The 19129-nt window shown below is 40.0% G+C and overlaps 1 protein-coding gene and 1 pseudogene across 5 annotated transcripts in view; both read left to right on the top strand.

Annotated features, from left to right (window-relative positions):
* ACACB (acetyl-CoA carboxylase beta) overlaps positions 1 to 19129 on the top strand; it is a 166513-nt gene that overhangs the window by 79264 nt on the left and 68120 nt on the right. For all 5 annotated transcript variants that reach the window (XM_037816975.1, XM_037816972.1, XM_037816974.1 and 2 more), the window contains 2 exons: positions 11097 to 11306; positions 13036 to 13206. In XM_037816975.1, coding sequence (XP_037672903.1) covers positions 11097 to 11306; positions 13036 to 13206 — 381 coding nt within the window. The remainder of the gene's footprint in view (positions 1 to 11096; positions 11307 to 13035; positions 13207 to 19129) is intronic.
* LOC119519383 lies at positions 5827 to 10416 on the top strand (annotated as a pseudogene).

The following is a 19129-nucleotide window of genomic DNA, read 5'->3' as shown; positions in this document are numbered from 1 at the left end:
CCCTCAAATTTGAAGGAGAGTTTTGCTGGATAAAGTATTCTTGGTTGGAAATTTTTCTCACTCAGAATTTTAAGTATGTCATGCCACTGCCTTCTCGCCTCCATGGTGGCCGCTGAGTAGTCACTACTTAGTCTTATGTTGTTACCTTTGTATGTGGTGAATTGCTTTTCTCTTGCTGCTCTCAGAACTTGCTCCTTCTCTTCAGTATTTGACAGTCTGATCAGAATATATCTTGGAGTGTGTTTATTTGTATTTATTCTATTTGGAGTTCGCTGGGCATTTATGCTTTGTGTATTTATATTGTGTATAAAGTTTGGGAAGTTTTCCCCAACAATTTCTTTGAATACTCTTACTAGACATTTACCCTTCTCTTCCCCTTCTGGGACGTCAGTGAGTCTTAAATTTGAATGTTTTATATTATCTATCGTATCCCTGAGATCCATTTCGATTTTTTCGATTTTTTTCTCCATTCTTTCTTTTGTTCTTTCATTTTCTGTTCTGTGTTTCTCGAGGTTGCTGAGTCGTTGTTCAGCTTCCTCTAGTCTTGTATTATGAGTATCCAGACTCTTTTTAATTTGGTCAACAGTTTCTTTTATTTCCATAAGATCATCTATTTTTTTATTTACTCTTGCAATTTCTTCTTTATGCTCTTCTAGGGTCTTCTTCATGTCCTTTATATCCTGTGCCATGCTCTTCTTCATGTCCTTTATATCCTGTGCCAGGCTCTCATTGTTTGTCTTTAGTTCTTTGATTAATTGCTCCAAGTACTGTGTCTCCTCTGATCTTTTGATTTGGGTGTTTGGGTTTGGATTATCCGTATCATCTGGTTTTATCGTATGCTTTAAAGTTTTCTGTTGTTTTTGGCCTCCTGGCATTTGCTTTACTCGATAGGGTTCTTTTAGGATATGAAGGATTATTGAAGCACCAGTCTCTAATTTGTCAGATCTACAGCTTGGTGGTGTACACTTTCTCTAACTAACCAGCAGATGGCTTCCGCGAGTCACCTATTCCCCTCAAGTCAGTTCTCCTCAACTTTGTCTTTGTGGTGTGTGAGGGTCTGATTCTTGTGGGGTTCAATTATTGCACCAAGTTTGGGTGTGTTGTTGGTGCTGTCTGCCCTGAATGTGGGGCATGTGTCTGAGCAGTTAAGGAGGCAGGGCAGCTTTAATAATCAAACCTCCCAGGTGTTTCTGGAGATTTAAGGCTGTTCCAAGAGTCTAAACCTTCAGTTCGGTCTCGCCACAGATTGTCTCTGCTGCTGACCCGTAAGTCCTTGGTATTGGTGTAGGGTCCCTGGGATTTCCGAGTAGGTCCATCTTCCAAGCCGGCTCTTCTAGGGCCTCTGCTGAGGGAAGGCTCTGCTACATCACAAGTGCGCACTGGCCCTCAAGGGAAGTTCTGGGCCACCGGGCCGTGCAGGGGCATTCCCAGCCTGCTGTAAGGATGGCTCAATGGGGCATGTTAATTTCCCCCTTTTCGCACAACTCCACCTTCCCAGCTCCGGGACAATTAGCTGTGGATGCACTAAAGGCTATTGTCCACAGCCGATATTGTGGCATGTGCAGGTGTTGCTGGAAACATTTTCTGTCACACTGGGTCCCTTGGCGCGTCTCTGGGCTGTGGTGCCTGCACTGGGCGGGAGCATTCCCAGCCTGCTGTGAAGATGGCTGCAAGGGGTGTGGTTTTTTTCCCCTTTTGGCTAACCTCTATCTTCCTCACTCCTAGACAGTTAGCAGCTGGGGTACAAAAGGCTATCTTCCACGCCAGATATTGAGGCATTCCCACAGCCCGTTCCTGCCGCGTTTCACTGTGTGGTTCTCACTGCTGTATCTGCAGCCACTTTTGTTTTTTTTTTAAAAAAAGAACTAATCCGCTTCTAAAAACCAACCCACAGTTTCCCTACACTGCAGCACGGCCGCTGGACATTCAGCTGGCTAACTCACTCGTTTCCGAACGCAGACTACCGGTTTCACCAAGTACACGGTCCCTGTGGATTTAGCAGACCTTGTCCAGCTGGCGCATCGCTGGAACTGGTGTTCTGGGTCACTTTCTGGCTTTTATCTAGTATTTTTCAAGGAGGTGTTTTTTTTGCCTGGTCTCACCCAGCTGCCATCTTAGGTTCTCCTCCAGGATCTGGTGCCTTTTCATGATTTCCATTTCTCTATTGATATTCTCTTTGTGTTTGTCTGTCATTTTCCTGATTTCCTTTAGTTCTTTATCTATGTTTTCCTTTAGCTCTTTGACCACATTTAAGACTATTTTTAAAAACTCTTTGGAATGTCCATGTCTGACCTCCTAGTTGATAGTTTCTAATGCTTTAAGCTTTTCCTTTGTCTGGGTCATTGTTTCCTGTTTCTTTTTATGTTTTGTAATGTTTTGTTGAAACCTGGACATTTTGATATTTTAATTTTTATTGCTGGAGTTTAGACTCTGAGACATCTGTTCCTTAAGTTTGTAGCCTGCTAGTGTAATGACAGAACTTTCCCTGAATTCCAGGAGCTAACAAATAAAAGAAGGAAAAAAACAAAACGTCATTGCCAGTTTTTGTAGACTGACATGTGTGCAAGTGCTCTCCTTCAGGGCTTATCCTTGCGATGAGTTTAGAGAATAGCTGCAGGCCAAAGCATAGGGGCGTCTCTGGTGCTTTCTGTGCATTTGTCTTCTCTTGGCATGCATGTGTAGCCCTAGATAACAGTTTCCCCGCAGTCCTGTAGGAGAGTTCTGTGAACCACCTTCTACATGCAGGCCAAGTTCTAGGATAGTGAGATTCTGTCTACCGCCAGACGTACATACTTCCAGTAAGTGCACATGGGTTACTCTGCTCCCCTGGAACTGGGACCAGGGATCTGCACTGGGAGTCCAGGCTGGCTCTGCACTGAGTTGTAAGGGATGGAAGCATGGCCAGCCAGGGTCCTACTGCTTTTAAGTAGCCTTTTTCTTGATTTGGTGCTCACCCTGTTACCGTAGTCTTTTGGCCGTTTTCTGGAGCTTTGAGAAATATGTTTCTGCCAGTTCTTGCTGGTTCAGAACTGCTGTGGGACAACTGAGCCTTGAAGCTTCTCACTCCCCCATCTTCTGTTTTATTATTTTTAAGTTAAGTGGGATCATCTCATATGTTACTATAACTTGCTTTTTACTTACCAGTTTTCTTTAAGAAGCATTCCATGTGAAGACTTATATTAAATGGTCTTTGTTCAAGGATCCATGGATAATAGCCATACAGGGGAAGGTATTTCAGATATTAAGAGGATGAAGCAGGTCTGTCTGTACTTGGTGACATGGAGAGCTGTCTGAGAGAGTGTGTTAAATATGAGAAAAACAGAGTTACAGAGTAAAATGTTTGGGTCATAGTTTTGTTTAAAGAAACATATATGTGTTCCTGAACATGTAGGGCAAAACCGGACAGTTTGTATCTCAAACTGTTAACAGTGCATTATCTTTAGGAGACAGGATTGTGGGGAAATTTCACTTTCTACACTATATGTTTTCACAATGTTTGATTAAAAAAACATCCAATGAGAACATAAATGCCTTTGAGAGAGATAAAAGAAAAGTAAATGAGGGGGGATTCTGGTCAACCAAGATGGCGGCAAAAGATGCTGCAGGGTGCTGTTCCCCCGTAGAATCTTTGAACAACTTGCCAAAATTGGCAGTCATCTTCCTCAGAACTCTTGAAAACTGTTAAAGGGTTGCAGTAACTAGGTAAATGCCAAAAGAAAACACAGCTTTAAAGAAAAGTAGGAGAAGCTTGTGGCACCTTTGCAAAGCCCCTCCTCCATACCTCCCCAGTGTGTTGGGGAGCCAGCCTGTGCTCCCCTTGTGAGTCTCTGGTCCTATTCCAGAGGGAACAGCATAACCCCCATGTGCATAATGCGATGCCTCTGTTGGTGCCAGTCTAATGGGTGGCAGTATCAAAAAAACTGAACCAGGAAACTCCTCTCTGGCTTGCCTTCCCAGAACTTGCCTTGTAGGCAGAAGCAGCTTGGGGACAGATAAAGCTGTGTAAGAAACAATTAAGTCAGAGAGACCTGGGGCAAAGGATTACCTGCTTTAAGCCATACAATAGAGCACCTGGAAGGGGGAGAAAGAGTTTAAATAGGATCCAGAAACCATCAGTGAAGAATATCAGACTTTGGACATACCAGACACAGACTTCAAAATATTATCCTCAATATGCTCAAAAAAAGAAAGGAACATGCAGAGAAATAACTAAAGGATATCAGGAAAACAATGAATGTATAAAATGAGGATCTCAAAAAAGAAAAAAATTTAAAAGGAACTAAACAGAAATATCTGAGTTGAAGACCATAATAAGTGAAATGAAAAGTTCCCTACAGGACTTCAACAGTAGATTGGAGCTGGCTGAAGAAAAAATCAGTGAATTCAAAGACAAGATAATTTAAATAATTCAGGCTGAGGAGCAGAAAGAAAAAAGAATGGAAAAAAGTAAACAGAGCCTAAGAGACCTGTAGGACACCATCAAGTGTGCCAATATACTCATTGTGGGAGTCCCAGAAAGAGAAGAGAGAGAAAGGGGTAGAAGAAATAGTTAAAGGAATAATGGCAGAAAACTCCCCAAATTTATCAAAAGACATGAAGATGCAAATTCAGGAAGCCCAACGAACCCCAAACAGGATAAGCTTGAAGAGGAGAACCATACCCACATAGTAGTCAAAATGTCAAATGCCAAGGATAAGGAGAGAGTTTTGAAAGCTGCAAGAGGAAAATAATGTATTATGTACAAAGGAGTCCCAAGTAGATTATGTTCTAATTTCTCATCAGAAACCATGGTGGGAGTAAGAAGGCAATGGGATGAAATATTTAAAGTGTTGGAAGAAAACATTTGCCATCCAGGAATTTTATATCCAGAGAGACTATCTTTTAAAAATGGAGAGATTAAGACATTCCAGATAAACAAAGGCTGAGGAAGTTCATTACCACTAGATCTGCCCTACAAGCAGTGCCAAAGGGAATTCTTCAGACTGAAAGGAAAAGACACTAGACAGGGAATTAAAGCACATAAAGAAATAAAGACTAGTATTAACTATAAATGCCAGTATTATTTTATTGTATTTTTGGTATGTAATTCAACTTTTTACCTTTAGAGATCCTAAAATGGAAATGCATAAACAATGATAAATCTATGGTTTTGGACATGTGAGAAGATATAATTTGTAACAAGTACAACAAAAAAGTAGAGAAATGGAAGGGTATAAGAAGTGTGTATGTATGCTGTTGAAATTAAGTTGGTATCAAATCATATGTTAAAGATTTAGGATATTAAACTTTAAGCCCCATGGTAAACACAAAGAAAATATATGAAAAATATATACAGAAAGAAATGAGATGGTACTCAAAATGATACTATACAAAAAATCAAATAAATATGAAAGTAAGCATTAATGGAAGAATTGAGGGATAAAAAAGGTATATGACTTAGAAGACCAAATAGTAAAATGACAGAAGAAAATCCTGAATTATCAGTAGTTATTTTAAATACAAGTGGATTAAACTTTCCAGTCAAAAGGCAGAGATTGTCAGGTTGGATAAAAAAACATGACCCAACTGTATGCTGTTTACAAGAGACTCACTTTACATCCAGACTCAAGGTTGAAAGTGAAAGAATGGAAAAAAATATACCATGCAAATAGTAAACAAAAGTGAGGTGGGGAACTACAATAACATCAGGAAAAAATAGACTTTAATTAAAAAATTGTTGTGAGGGACAAAGAAAGTCACTCTGTACTGATAAAGGGGTCAATTCTGCAAGGAGACATGACAAATGTAAATATATATATGCACCTAGCAGCAGTGTCCCAAAATGTATGAAGCAAATATTGACAGATTTTAAGGGAGAAGTAGACAGTTCTTACATTAATAGTTGGAGACTTCAATATACCAATTTTAATAATGGATAGGACATCTAGACAGAAGATAATAAGGAAATATGAGACCTGAACGATACTGTAAACCAAGTAGACCTAACAGACTTATGTAAAACACTTCATTCAATAGCAGCAGAATACACAGCCTGCTCTAGTGCACATGGGTCAGTCTCCCAAATAGACCATGTGGTAGGTCACAAAACAAGTCTCAATAAATTAAAAAATATTGAAATCACACAGTGTCTCTTCTCCTGGCCAACAAACTGAATGAGCAAGAACATGGAGGTTGCCCTAGAGCCTCCAAAAAGGAACACATCTGGACTTTAACCAGTGAGATACATGTCAGACTTTGAACTTACAGCACTGAATGATAATAAATTTGTGTTGCTTTGAGCTGCTAAAAAAAACAAAAAAGGGAATGATCAATACATGGGAACTCTACTTTCTGCGTGATTTTTATATAAACCTACTACTGCTCTAATTAAAAAAAAAAAAAAAGACAAGCCACAGACTGGGAGAAAATAATTGCAAAACCTGTATCTGACAAAGGACTTTTATACTACATATGTAAAGAAGTCTTAAAACTCAACAAGAAACAATCCAATTTAAAAATGGCAAGGTGGGCCCGGCTGGGCCTGGGGTGGTGGTGGGCAGTGCGAGAGCCGTGCGTGTTCTCTGTGGAGGCCATAGTGGGGCCACTTCTGCTGGCTGAACTCAAACCCACCAGTTTGATTGGAAGTCAAGAACTGAAACCTGGAGTTTCGCCTTCTCCCCAGATGTTCCTGGTTTGCTTGGTGTCAAGGACACTGGATCATCATCCGTTGCAGTTGCTGTTCATCCCTAAAGGGTTTGAAGCCAAAAGCTGGAGCAGCAAAAATGATCCAAAAGAGCGAGGCAACCCAAAGGTGAAGACCCTGGGCTGCAGTTAGATTGCCTGGGGATCGGCCTTCACCCAGTGGCCTTCACCCAGCAGGAAACTCTGGGCACGCCAAGCACTAGGCATCTCTTTTCCACGGGACTCAATGATGGGCAGATCAAGATTTGGGAGGGAGACAGGCTTTCTACTTTTGAATATTTCCAGTCACCAAGGCACTGTGAGAGATCTGAGCTTTCACACCCCGTGGCAGTTTGATTTTGTTCTCTGTGTTGCGGGACAAGACTCTTTGCACCTGAGACCTGAATATAAACTTGGTAAACAAATTCACGTGTTCTTGGGCCACCTGTAGTGGATTTACTGCTGCTCTAGCTCACCAGATGCTGGGCTGCGGCATGCTGTGCTCTGCAGCTGGAGAGAGGTCTGTCTTTCTGTGTAGCATGGGGTCCTACACATTAATCTGGAAGCTGGAGGGTCACCAAAATCGTGTTGCCTCTTGTGACACCCCCTCTAACTCTGCCTTGCTTTTCATGTCTTCTTATGATACCACTATGATTATGTGCGACCCCTTTGCTGTTGAAGGGTGAGGTCACTTCACACACAGTTCAGCCTCCCCCGGGATGACAGTGATGTCCATAGTAGCTCCCTGGGATCAGTATGCTTCTCTCCTGAAGACTTGTACCTCTCCACGATGGGGGAATGACAGACTTCTCAGGTTCAGAGCCCTGGAGCTGAAAGACTTCTCAGTTTCAGAGCCCTGGAGCTGAAAATTTCCAACTGAATTTGCTTCTATTGTGGTCTTTGCTGCACATTTTTTCCACATAGTGGAGTTATTGCCACAGGGACAAGATATGGCCACATCCAGTTCTGGATAGCTCCTGGGGTTCTGTCATCATTGAAGCACTTTTAATGGAAAGCCCTTCGACATTTCCTAACAATTTAGCAAGTCCTAGCACTGCCAATACCCAAGAAAATGAGAGTTCCTTGCATACAGGACTTTAAAATGGTGCTGTATGGAGTCTTTGTAGCAGGATAAATCTTCCTGACAAAGGAGAAGCTGGAATAATGGGATGGACCCTGATCTTGGATTGAAATATAATTTCTGTTTGGGATTGTGAATAGAATGTAGCAAAGCAGGATTCCTGTGTAGTAGTCACGGAGCTTTTTCTCTTTAACATATGAAAGGCCATTTTAGAGGTGATTCCACTTCTACAGCTCCCAAGCCTTACCTTAAATCTCAAGTCCACTTATAAAGAGCAGGGTTGAACTCTTTCTAGTCATTTTGATTTAAAGTGTAGGTGTTGTGGTTTTTTAAAATAAAAAGTCTCAAATGAACAGGTGAATTTTATTGCATCTTGAAAATATTACAAACAGGTCTGGCATCTTGTTTCTATAGCTGGACGACACTTAGATCTTACTCATCAGCCTGCTGAATGTTCCTTTTTCAGAGCCGTTAGATGCCATCCCCAGATTTTCTGATGTCCTTGTTTTTAACTATGATGGCTTGCTGAATCCAAGCAGCTGAATTTGATACAAGTTCAATGTCATTTCATTCAAGTTATAACTCATCTTTCTGGGCTTAAGATACTGAACAAGCAATGCTCGGCTTCATCCAAACTCCGTGGATATAGTTTTACCCAAGAAATTTCACCCAAGATTTCCACAAGAGATCCACTTTCCTGAACAATGAGTTAGTGGGGAAGTGAGCAGACACTGACTTTGTCTTCTAATGGAAGCCCGATGTAAAACCCTTGATCACGTTCTGTACGTGATCACCGTGAGTGCCAACTGTAGCCTGCTCCTTTCTGTCTCTCCACCATGTATCAACCCGAAGCCTCTTCTTTTTCTTCCCAAGGAGACTGAGTTCCTCACTGATGAGATTGACGTCCCTCTGCAGGGTTCCCCAGGGTTCCCCTGGGGCCCTTCAGCATCACATTAACATTTCCTGGAATGTCTAAGGTCCAGTTGCTGAGATGGTTTTCATTCTTGCAGTGGATGCGGTGAAGAGCTATTGATGTTGTTTTGATAATAAAAGTGACCAGGCCTCAAGAGCCTCTCTTTAGTGGCAGCGAAGGTTAATCTCCTTCCACTGGGGAATGTGACTACTGCCTAGTCCCTGTCATTGTGGTGGTTTCCACTTGCAGAGGTGGCCTTGTTTAAAGTTCTCTCCTGCTGGGGTTGGGTTTGCTCCGATGACGATGTCGGCAAATGCTGTCCTTCCTCTGATTCCCCTCTGACCAGGGGACAGTCTCCATGGAGCCCTTTGGAATGAGGGATTGACGTCGCTTAACTCAATTACACGTGAATCAGAGGGTGTGTTCTTGACTGGTGAACACTCATTGGCTCTTTTGTTCTTTAACCGTGGTGTGCGTGTGCAGGAGATGACACATGTGTATGTGCGATTACAAAGGGATGTATTCCTGAACTGCACGGCTGTTCAAATGGCTACGGAGCTTTCCTTTTTGGCCATTAATCGGCACTTATTTGTATTTTCTCAAAAAATGTTAAGGTGCATCTGTGTTTTTCTCAGTGGTATCTAAAAACCGTAGTACTTCAGTGGAACAGTTGTGAGGATGTCTCTTAATGGTGTAAATTGGTGTCGTCACCACTTCAGCGGCTGTTCTTATGTATGAGAGCTGTCTTTGCTGCTTAACCTCATTGGCCTCATCAGCCAGTTTCAACTCTGTCCCCTAAGCAAACATAGCTCCTTGAAAACACCATTCTCCCTCAGTGGTGCATCAGTTATCCAATCAGCACACCTCATTCCAACAAAATCCGCCTTAGGAAAATTTAATGTATTTTAAATTATCTTAGAAGAAATGCAGCATCTTATCATTTGGCCGCCTTAATGGTTTGTGTTCTTTTCATTATAAAATTTGTTGAGGAAGTAGAGGACTCTGTACCACCTTTGTTGCTGAAGAAAAACATGTCTTTTCAAAATGAAAGACTCTCATTGAAGGAAAATAAGCAGTAAAAAGAAAAAAAATGGCCAAAAGACTTGACTAGACACCTGCTTAAAGAAAATAAACAGATGGCAAATAATATTAAAAATGCTTAACATCATGTCATTAGGAAATTGCTTGAAACAACGTGATATGTTACAGTATGCTTATTACAATGGCCAAAATATTAAAAAAACACACAAAAGACTGAAAATACCAAATTCTGGCTAGGATGTGGAACAGAAAGGAGTCCTATTCATTGCTGGGGGGAATGCAAAATGGTAAAGCCATTTTGGAAGATGCTTTGTCAGTTAGTTTTTTACAAAGTTAAACATAGACTTACCATACGAGCCGGCAGTTGCACTCCCAGGTATTCACACAAATGAGCTCGAGACTCCTGTCCACATAAAAATGTGCACATGAATATTTATGTCAGCTTATTCATAATTGCCCAATATTGGAAGCAACTCTGATACCTTTCCTTAGGTGAATGGATAAACAAACTGTGGTACATGTATGCAGTGGCATATTATTCTGCCATAAAAGGAAATGAACTTTCTGGTCACAAAAAGATGCAGAGGAATCTTAAATGCATATTGCTAAGTGGAAGAAGCCAGTCTGTATGATTCCAACGATATGATATTCTGGAAAAGGCAGAACTGTAAAGATAGTAAACAGTTCAGTGGTTGCTTGCCAAGGGTTCAGGGGAATAGAAAGAGGGATAAAAATAGGTGGAGCACAGTGTATTTTTTTTTTTAATTCAGTTTTATCGAGATATATTCACATAGCATACAATCATCTGCGGTGTACAATCAGCTGTTCACAGTACCATCATATAGTTGTGCATTCATCACCCCAATCTATTTTGAACATTTTCCTTATACCAGAAAAAGTAAAAATAAGAATAAAAAATAAAAGTAAAAAAAAAAACAACACCCAAATCACCTCCCATCCCACCGTATTTTTCATTTAGTTTTTGTCCCCATTTTTCTACTCATCCATCCATATACTAGATAAAGGGAGTGTGATCCACAAGGTTTTCACAATCACACTGTCACCCCTTCTAAGCTACATTGTTATACAGTCGTCTTCAAGAGTCAAGGGTTGTAGTTTGATAGTTTCAGGTATTTACTTCTAGCTATTCCAAAACATTAAAACCTAAAAAGGGTTATCTGTATGGTGCGAAGAGTGCCCACCAGAGTGACCTCTTGACTCTGTTTGTTGAGCACTTTGTGGAGCATAGTGTATTTTTTTTTTTTTAAAGGCAAATGATAAGGAAAATCATGAACGCGTCCCATAGCTGTATCATTGCCCTTGTTTCAACTCTCTTCAGTGAATTTCCTGCCCCAGCCCTGGTTTTCCAGAGATGAGTAAGTGCTTCTGCTTTCCTCCCAGGTGCAGAGTGAGATCCCGGGCTCCCCCGTCTTCCTCATGAAGCTGGCCCAGCACGCTCGTCACCTGGAGGTCCAGATCCTCGCCGACCAGTATGGGAACGCCGTGTCCCTGTTTGGGCGCGATTGCTCCATCCAGCGGCGGCACCAGAAGATCATCGAGGAGGCGCCGGCCACCATCGCCACCCCGGTTGTGTTTGAGTTCATGGAGCAGGTGGGCTTCCCAGAGCTGGGGGGTAGGAGGGCAGCCGTGGGGAAAGCAATTCCAGCTTAGCATCAGCAAGAACTTTCTGCAAGTCAGAGTAAGATGGGTGAGGGTTCAAGAAGAGGCCAGGAAGAGAAGCCGTGGGGAGCAGTCAGAAGGTGAAAGTCAAGGGAACCTGGAGGAGAAAGAAGGACGTTGCCATGTTAAGGAAAAGCCAAGGAACCCCAGAGATTGCCAGCCAGCTAGACAGTGCTGACACTGGGACTAAGCCAGCCTACTAGCCTCTGAAACCGAATCCTGCTTCAATCCGGGTGGATTCCCCTTGCCACACTGCCACTGCCTAGAGCCTTCTGAGGGATCACACTTGTAGGAGATTGATGCCTTTCTAGAATAGCACGGTGGGGCTTTACAGCTATCATGCCTGCCTTGTGCTAAATGTAATTTAGGGCCTCCAACTAGTTGATAAGGGAAACTTCTTCTTTATGGATTGCCAGCTAATACATGCATAAGGAATAGTGGAATTAAAAAATTGCCCTTTTAGAATACTGAATGAAATGATGAGTCTATTCTAGGCAATGATCAATGACTGCTGAAAGGATTAGGTACAGTTTTGATGGAAAATTTTATATTGGATGGATCAAGCTGACAACACCTGATTTAACTTATCAGTCTTAAAGATATTCATGGAAAGACAGCCAGATATCATGAGATTTTTCTCTTTTTTCTTCAATGCAATTTTATTGAGATATGTTCACACAGCATATAAACCATCTGAAGTGTATAATCAGTGGCTCACAGTATCATGTAGTTGTGCATAGATCACCATGATCAATTTTAGAATGTTTTCATTATTTCAGAAAAGAAATAATAAGAAAGAGAAAACCCCAATCCTCCCATACCCCTTATCTACCACCTCATTATAACTTGGCTTTTTTTAAATAGCATTTTTTTAAATTAAATTCAGTTTTATTGAGATATATTCACCTACCATACAATCGTCCATGGTATACAATCAACTATTCACAGTATCATCATATAGTTGTGTGTTCATCACCCCAATCTATTTTTTTATTCAATTTTATTGAGATATATTCACATATATTACAGTCATCCAAAGTGTACAATCAGTTGTTCACAGTACCATCAAATAGTTGTGCATTCATCACCTCAATCTATTTTTTGAACATTTTCCTTGTACCAGAAAAAGTGAAAGTAAGAATAAAAAAAAAGAAAAAAAAACACCCAAATCACACACCCACCCCCATTTTTCATTTAGTTTTTGTCTCCATTTTCTACTCATCCGTCCATACACTGAATAAAGGGAGTGTGATCCACAAGGTTTTCACAATCACACTGCCACCCCTTGTAAGCTGCATTGCTATACAATTGTCTTCAAGAGTGAAGGCTACTGCATTGCAGTTTGATAGTGGAACATATTGCTTATCATGTGTCCCCCAAATTTGGATTGTGAGAAATTCCACCACAGAATGAAGAACTCCGTTTCTTCCGTAAATAAATGGCATTTAAAAAAAAAAATTAAAGAAGAAGAGTCCGTGGGCGCATACTAGAGATGATTGCAGCATTGCATGGGTTTACTGGAATACCCGAGCTAAGAGGCCCCTAACTAAATCTTACACGTAAGCATTGGGTGAGGGAATTTCTAAGCCACCACTTGCAATTACCCATGAAAACCACTGGACACTTCTTGCAAGGCCTTCTGTCTCTGTTTTCTGTGCAGTGTGCTGTCCGCCTGGCCAAGACCGTGGGGTACGTGAGCGCAGGGACTGTGGAATACCTCTACAGCCAGGACGGCAGCTTCCACTTCTTGGAGCTGAATCCCCGCTTGCAGGTGGAGCATCCCTGCACAGAAATGATCGCCGACGTCAACCTGCCAGCTGCCCAGCTACAGGCAAGGAAATGGGCTCAGCCCTGCAGCTTCCTCCACCCTGGGTTGGGGGGCCTTGTCCTGATCGGACTAAGACCTTCCTGCCCATGTCTTGGCTGGGTGGCCCTGGGGAATGACTGTTTTGATGCATGAAAGGCCCCGAGAGCCGCTCAAGCCAAGAAACTTCCGCTAAGCGGTTTGTCACCTTTGGCCATAAAGTCTTTTGAGAAACTGGCAAAAGCTGTGGATTTCTCTTTGGAAAATCCAGAGCATTTGTGGACACTCCCTCCTTCCCACCACCAGACTTATTTGCAGATCCAGAGCGGTGCTTCTCAACCTTTTTTTTTCATTTCCATACCCCCTAAGCAGCCTTTTAATGCAATCTTATTGAGATATATTCATACACCACAGAAACCATCTGAAGTATAGAATCCTTGGCTCACAGTATCATCACATAGTTGTGCTTATACCCCCTTGATCAAATTGAGGACATTTTCATTATTCCAGAAAAGAAATAAAGAAGAAAACTCAAATCCTCCCATACTCCTTATTTCCCCATCCCCCCCATTATTGACCCCTAGTATTGGTGTGGTACATTTGTTACTGTTGATGAAAGAGTATTAAGATATTACTCTTAACTATAGTCCTTAGTTTGCAATAGTTACATTTTGTCCCATATACCCCTCTATTATTAACTCCTTGTAATAGTGTTGTGTATTTGCTCTAGTTCATGAAAAAAACTTTTGATATTTGTACAGCTAATCACGGACATTGTCCACCACAAGATTCTCTGTTGTACATTCCCATGTTTTAACCCCCAACTTTCTTTCTGGTAACATACATAACTCTAAACTTCCCCTTTCCACCTCATTCACACACCATTCTGCACTGTTAAGTTTTCTTACAACATGCTACTCTCATCTCTGTCCATTTCCAAACATTTAAGATCAAACTAGTTAAACATTCTGCACATATTAAGCTACCGCTTTCCATTCTTCAGCCTCATTCTATGTTTCGGTAACCTATATTCTAGATTCTGACTCTATGAGTTTGCATATTATAATAAGTTCATATCATATCTGTCCATTGGTGTCTGACTTATTTCACTTGACATAATATCCTCAGGATTCATCTGTGTTGTCACATGCCTCAGGACTTCATTCCTTCTTACAGCTGAATAATATTCATCATATGTGTATACCATATTTTGTTTATCTATTCATCTGTCGATGGACACTTGGATTGTTTCCATCTTTTGACAATTGTGAATAATACGGCTATGTATCTTCTCGGTACATCCTGAGTAGTGGGATTGCCAGGTCATAAGGCAGTTCTATACTTAGCTTCCTGAGGAACCGCCAAACCTTGCTGCATAATGTACCATAATGTACCATTTTACATTCCCACTAGCAGTGAATGAGTGTTCCGATTTGTTCACATCCTTTCCACCACTTGTAGTTTCCTGTTTGTTTAATATCAGCCATTCTAGTAGACTAGTATGAGACGATATCTCATTGTGATTTTGATTTGCATTTCCTTAATAGCTAGTGAAGCTGAGCATCTTTTCATGTGCTTTTTAGCCATCTATATTTCCTCTTTGAAAAAATGTCTATTCATGTCTTTTGCCCATTTTTAAATTGGGTTGTCTTTATTGTTGCGCTTTAGGATTTCTTTATATATACTGGATATCAAACCCTTATAAGATATGTGGTTTCCAAATATTTTTACCCATTGAGTCAGTTGCCTTTTCACCCTTTTAACAAAGTCCTTTGAAGCACTGAAGTGTTAGATTTTCAGGAGTTCCCATTTATCTATTTTTTTCTCTCTTTGCTTGTGCTTTGGGTGTAAGGTCTGAGAAGCTATTGCCTATCACTAGATCTTGAAGATGTTCCCTACATTTTTTTCAGGGAGTTTTATGGTACTGGTTCTTATATTTAGGTCTTTGATCCATTTTGAGTTAGTTTTTGAATAGGGTGTGAGAGAGGGGTCCTCTTTACCTCTTTTGGTTATGGATATCCAGTTCTCCCAATATCATTTATTGAAGAGACTGTTCCATCCTGGTTGAGTGGACTTGGGAGCCTTATCAAGAATCAGTTGACCATAGATCCCAGGGTCTATTTCTGAACTTGCAATTCGATTTCATTAATCAATGTCATCTTTCTGTCAGTACTATGCTTTTTAGACCACTGTGGCTTTATAATATTCTTTTAAGTCAGAAAGCATGAGTCCTCCCACTTCCTTCTTCTTTTTCAAGATGCTTTTGGCTATTGGAGGCCCCTTATCCTTCCAGATAAAATTGATAATTAGCTTTTCCATTTTTGAAAAGAAATCTGTTGGAATTTTGATTGGCATTGCATTGAATCTGTAGATCACTTTGGGTAGAATTGACATTTTGACAACATTTAGCCTTCTAATCCATGAACAAAGAATATCTTTCTATTTATTCAGGTCTTCTTTGATTTCTTTTAGCAGTGTTTTGTAGTTTTCTGTGTATAAGATCTTTACATCCTTGGTTAGATTTATTCTTAGATATTTGATTCCTTTAGGTGCCATTATAAATGGAATTTTTTTCTTGATTACCCCCTCAGCTAGCTCATTACTAGTGTGTAGAAACACCATTGATTTTTGCTTGTTAATCCTGAATCCTGCCACTTTGCTGAACTCATTTATTAGCTCAAGTGAGTTTGCTGTCATTTTTTTAATGGATTTTCTAAACTTAGGATCATGTCATCTGCATATAGTGACAGTTTTGCATCTTCCTTTCCAATTTGTATGCTTTTTATGTTTTTTTTTCTTGCCTACTTGGCTCTAAATGGGAATTCTAGCACAATGTTGAATAGCAGTGGTGACAGTGGGAATCCTTGTCTTGTTCCTGATCTTAGAGGGAAGGCTTTCAGTCTCTCACCATGGAGTATGACGTTAGCTGTGGGTTTTTCATATATGCCCTTTATCATGTTGAGGAAGTTTCCTTTGATTCCTACCTTTTGAAGTGTTTTTATCATGAAAGGATGCTGAATTTTCAAATGCCTTTTCTGTGCCAATCGAGATGATCATGCATTTTTTCCCTTTTAATTTGTTGAAGTAGTGTATTACATTAATTGATTTTCTTGTGTTGAACTACCCTTGCATACCTGGAATAAAACCCATTTGATCGTGGTGTATAGTTTTTTAATATGCCGTTGGATTCTATTTATAAGTATTTTGTTGAGGATTTTTGTATCTCTATTTATTAGAGAAATTTGTCTTCAGTTTTCCTTTCTTGTGGTATCTTCATGAGGCTTTGGTATTAGGGTGATGTTGGTTTCATAGACTGAGTTAGGTAGTGTTCACTCTTAATTTTTCTGGAAGAGTTTGAGCAGGATTGATTACTTATTAATTCTTGGAATGCTTGGTAAAACTTGCCTGTGAAGCCGTCCAGTCCTGGGCTTTCCTTGTTGGGACATTTTTGATGATTCATTCTCTTTACTCGTGATTGGTTTGTTGAGGTCTTCCATTTCTTCTCAAGTCAGTGTAGGTTGTTCATGTGTTTCTAGGAAGTTGTCCATTTCATCTAAGTTGTCTAGCTTGTTGACATACAACTGTTCATAGTAACCACTTATGATCTTTTTTATTTCTTCAGGGTCTGTGGTAATGCCCCCCTCTTATTTCTGATTTTATTTATTTACAGCTTCTTTCTTTTTGTCTTTGTCAGTCTAGCTAAGAGTTTGTTGATTTTATTGATCTTCTCAAAGAACCAACTTTTGGTTTTACCAATTCCCATTTCATTAATTTCTTCTGTAATCTTTGTTATTTCTTTCCTTCTGCTTGCTTTGGAATTAGTTTGCTGTTCTTTCTCCAGTTTCTCCAGTTATTCAGTTAGGTCCTTGATTTTAGCTCTTTCTTACTTTTTAATGTAGGCGTTTAGAGCTATAAATTTCCCTCTCAGCACTGCCTTTGCTGCATCCTGTAATTTTTGATATGTTGTGTTCTCGTTTTCATTCATCTGAACTCTCTTGCAATTTCTTCTTTGACCCATGGATTGTTTAACAGCATGTTGTTTAACCTCTATATATTTTTGTATTTTCTGGTTCTCTATTTGTTATTTATTTCCATCGTCATTCCATTATGATCAGAGAAAGTACTTTGTTGTAATTTTAATCTTTTAAAATTTATTAAGACCTGCTTTGTGCCCCAGCATATGGTCTATTCTGGAGAATGTTCCTTGAGCACTTGAGAAGAATGTATATCCTGCTGTTTTGGGGTGCAACGTTTATATATGTCTGTTAGATCTAGTTCATCTATCATATTATTTAGGTTCCTGGTTTCTTTATTGATCCTCTGTTTAGATATTCTGTCTATTGGAGAGGCTGGTGTGTTGAAGTCTCCCAGTATTTTGGTAGAGTCGTTCTTACTCCCTCCAGGTTTGCCAGTGTTTGCTTCATGTACTTTGGGGCACCTTGATTAGGAGCATAGATATTTATGATTGTTATTTCTTCTTGGTGAATTGTCCCTTTTATTAATATATAGTGTCCTTCTTTATCTCCTATAACATTTTTGCCTTTAACGTCTATTTTGTCTATATTAGTAGAGCTACCCCAGCTTTCTTTTGGTTACTGCTTATGTGGACTATCTTTTTCTATCCTTTCACTTTCAACCGGTTTGTATCTTTGGGTCTAAGATAAGTCTCTTGTAAATAGCATATAGATGGATCATATGTTTAAATCCATTCTGCCGGTCTGTGTCTTTTGATTGGGGAGTTTAATTAGGGAGCCTTTTAATACATTTTTTTTCCTAACCTCTCACCCATGAAATTTTAAAATCATGGATATATATATATATATATATATATATATATATATATATATATATCTGTTTAGGTGCTGTATGTGTATCTGTGCTTTATACATAAAGAGTGTAAGACATTTTATCACCCCCACCCCCTTGGGGGCATTATCTTTCCTGTTGAGTATTCATGACTCTTACTTATGAACTTAGGTATTATTGGGAATTCTTACAGTTTTTTAAAATAATTGTTTTCTTTCCTTCCTTCCTTTCTTCCTCCCTTCTTTCCTTCCTTCACCAGAATTTTTTTGTTTTTCTTTTTCTCTATCCATATATTTTAGTTTGAAAAATTTCAGAAAAGTTGCAAGATAATACAGTGCACACCCATATACCCTGTACCTAGATTCACCAATTGTCAGCATTTTGCCACATTTTTGCTCTCTCTGTCTCTATTTGTGTTTGTATATGTGTCTTACTTTCTTTTTGGCTGAATCTTTTGAGAGATGGATTGACCAACCTTCATGAATTTAATCCTTAACTACTTTATTATAAGTATCTCCCAAGAACCAGGCCGTTTTGCTCCATTACCACAATATAATTACCACACTCAAGAAATAGAGCCTTGATTTCCCATATTTTCCTAATATGTCTTCCACATCAGCATTTCTCCAGTTGTCCCAATACAGCTGCTTTTTAAGTCCACGATCCAATCAAGGGCACACATTGCATTTCATTGTCATGTCTCTTTAGTCACTTTAGCCCAGAACATTCCCCAGTCTTGGTAGTTTTTCATTCTCGACGTTGGCACTTTTGAAGGGTCCAGGCACAATGTCCCTCAATTTGGGTTCATCCAATTGTTTCTTCCCGATGAGATTCAGAGTAAACATTTTGGCAGAATACTACCCAGCGGTGTTAACCCTTCTCTGTGCATCTCATCAGGAGGCACACGATGTCAATTTGTCCCATTTTTGGGTGATGTTAGAGTTTGATCATTTGGCCAAGGTGGTGTCCTTAATTGTCTATATTTTACTTGCTCTTCAAGCCCAGTTTTTCCTATGTCCTTCACAAAACCCTTTTTAGCTCTCCAGCTGAACAGTTACTTCTCACATCCGCTAGCACTCACTATCTATCGCTTATATCTTCTGCACATATTTTCTTGTGACTTGACGTTGCTTCGTGAATGTTG

Source organism: Choloepus didactylus, chromosome 23 (assembly GCF_015220235.1).
Source record: "Choloepus didactylus isolate mChoDid1 chromosome 23, mChoDid1.pri, whole genome shotgun sequence".
Taxonomy (NCBI): Eukaryota; Metazoa; Chordata; class Mammalia; order Pilosa; family Megalonychidae; genus Choloepus; species Choloepus didactylus.
This window is presented reverse-complemented; position numbering and strand designations above follow the sequence as displayed.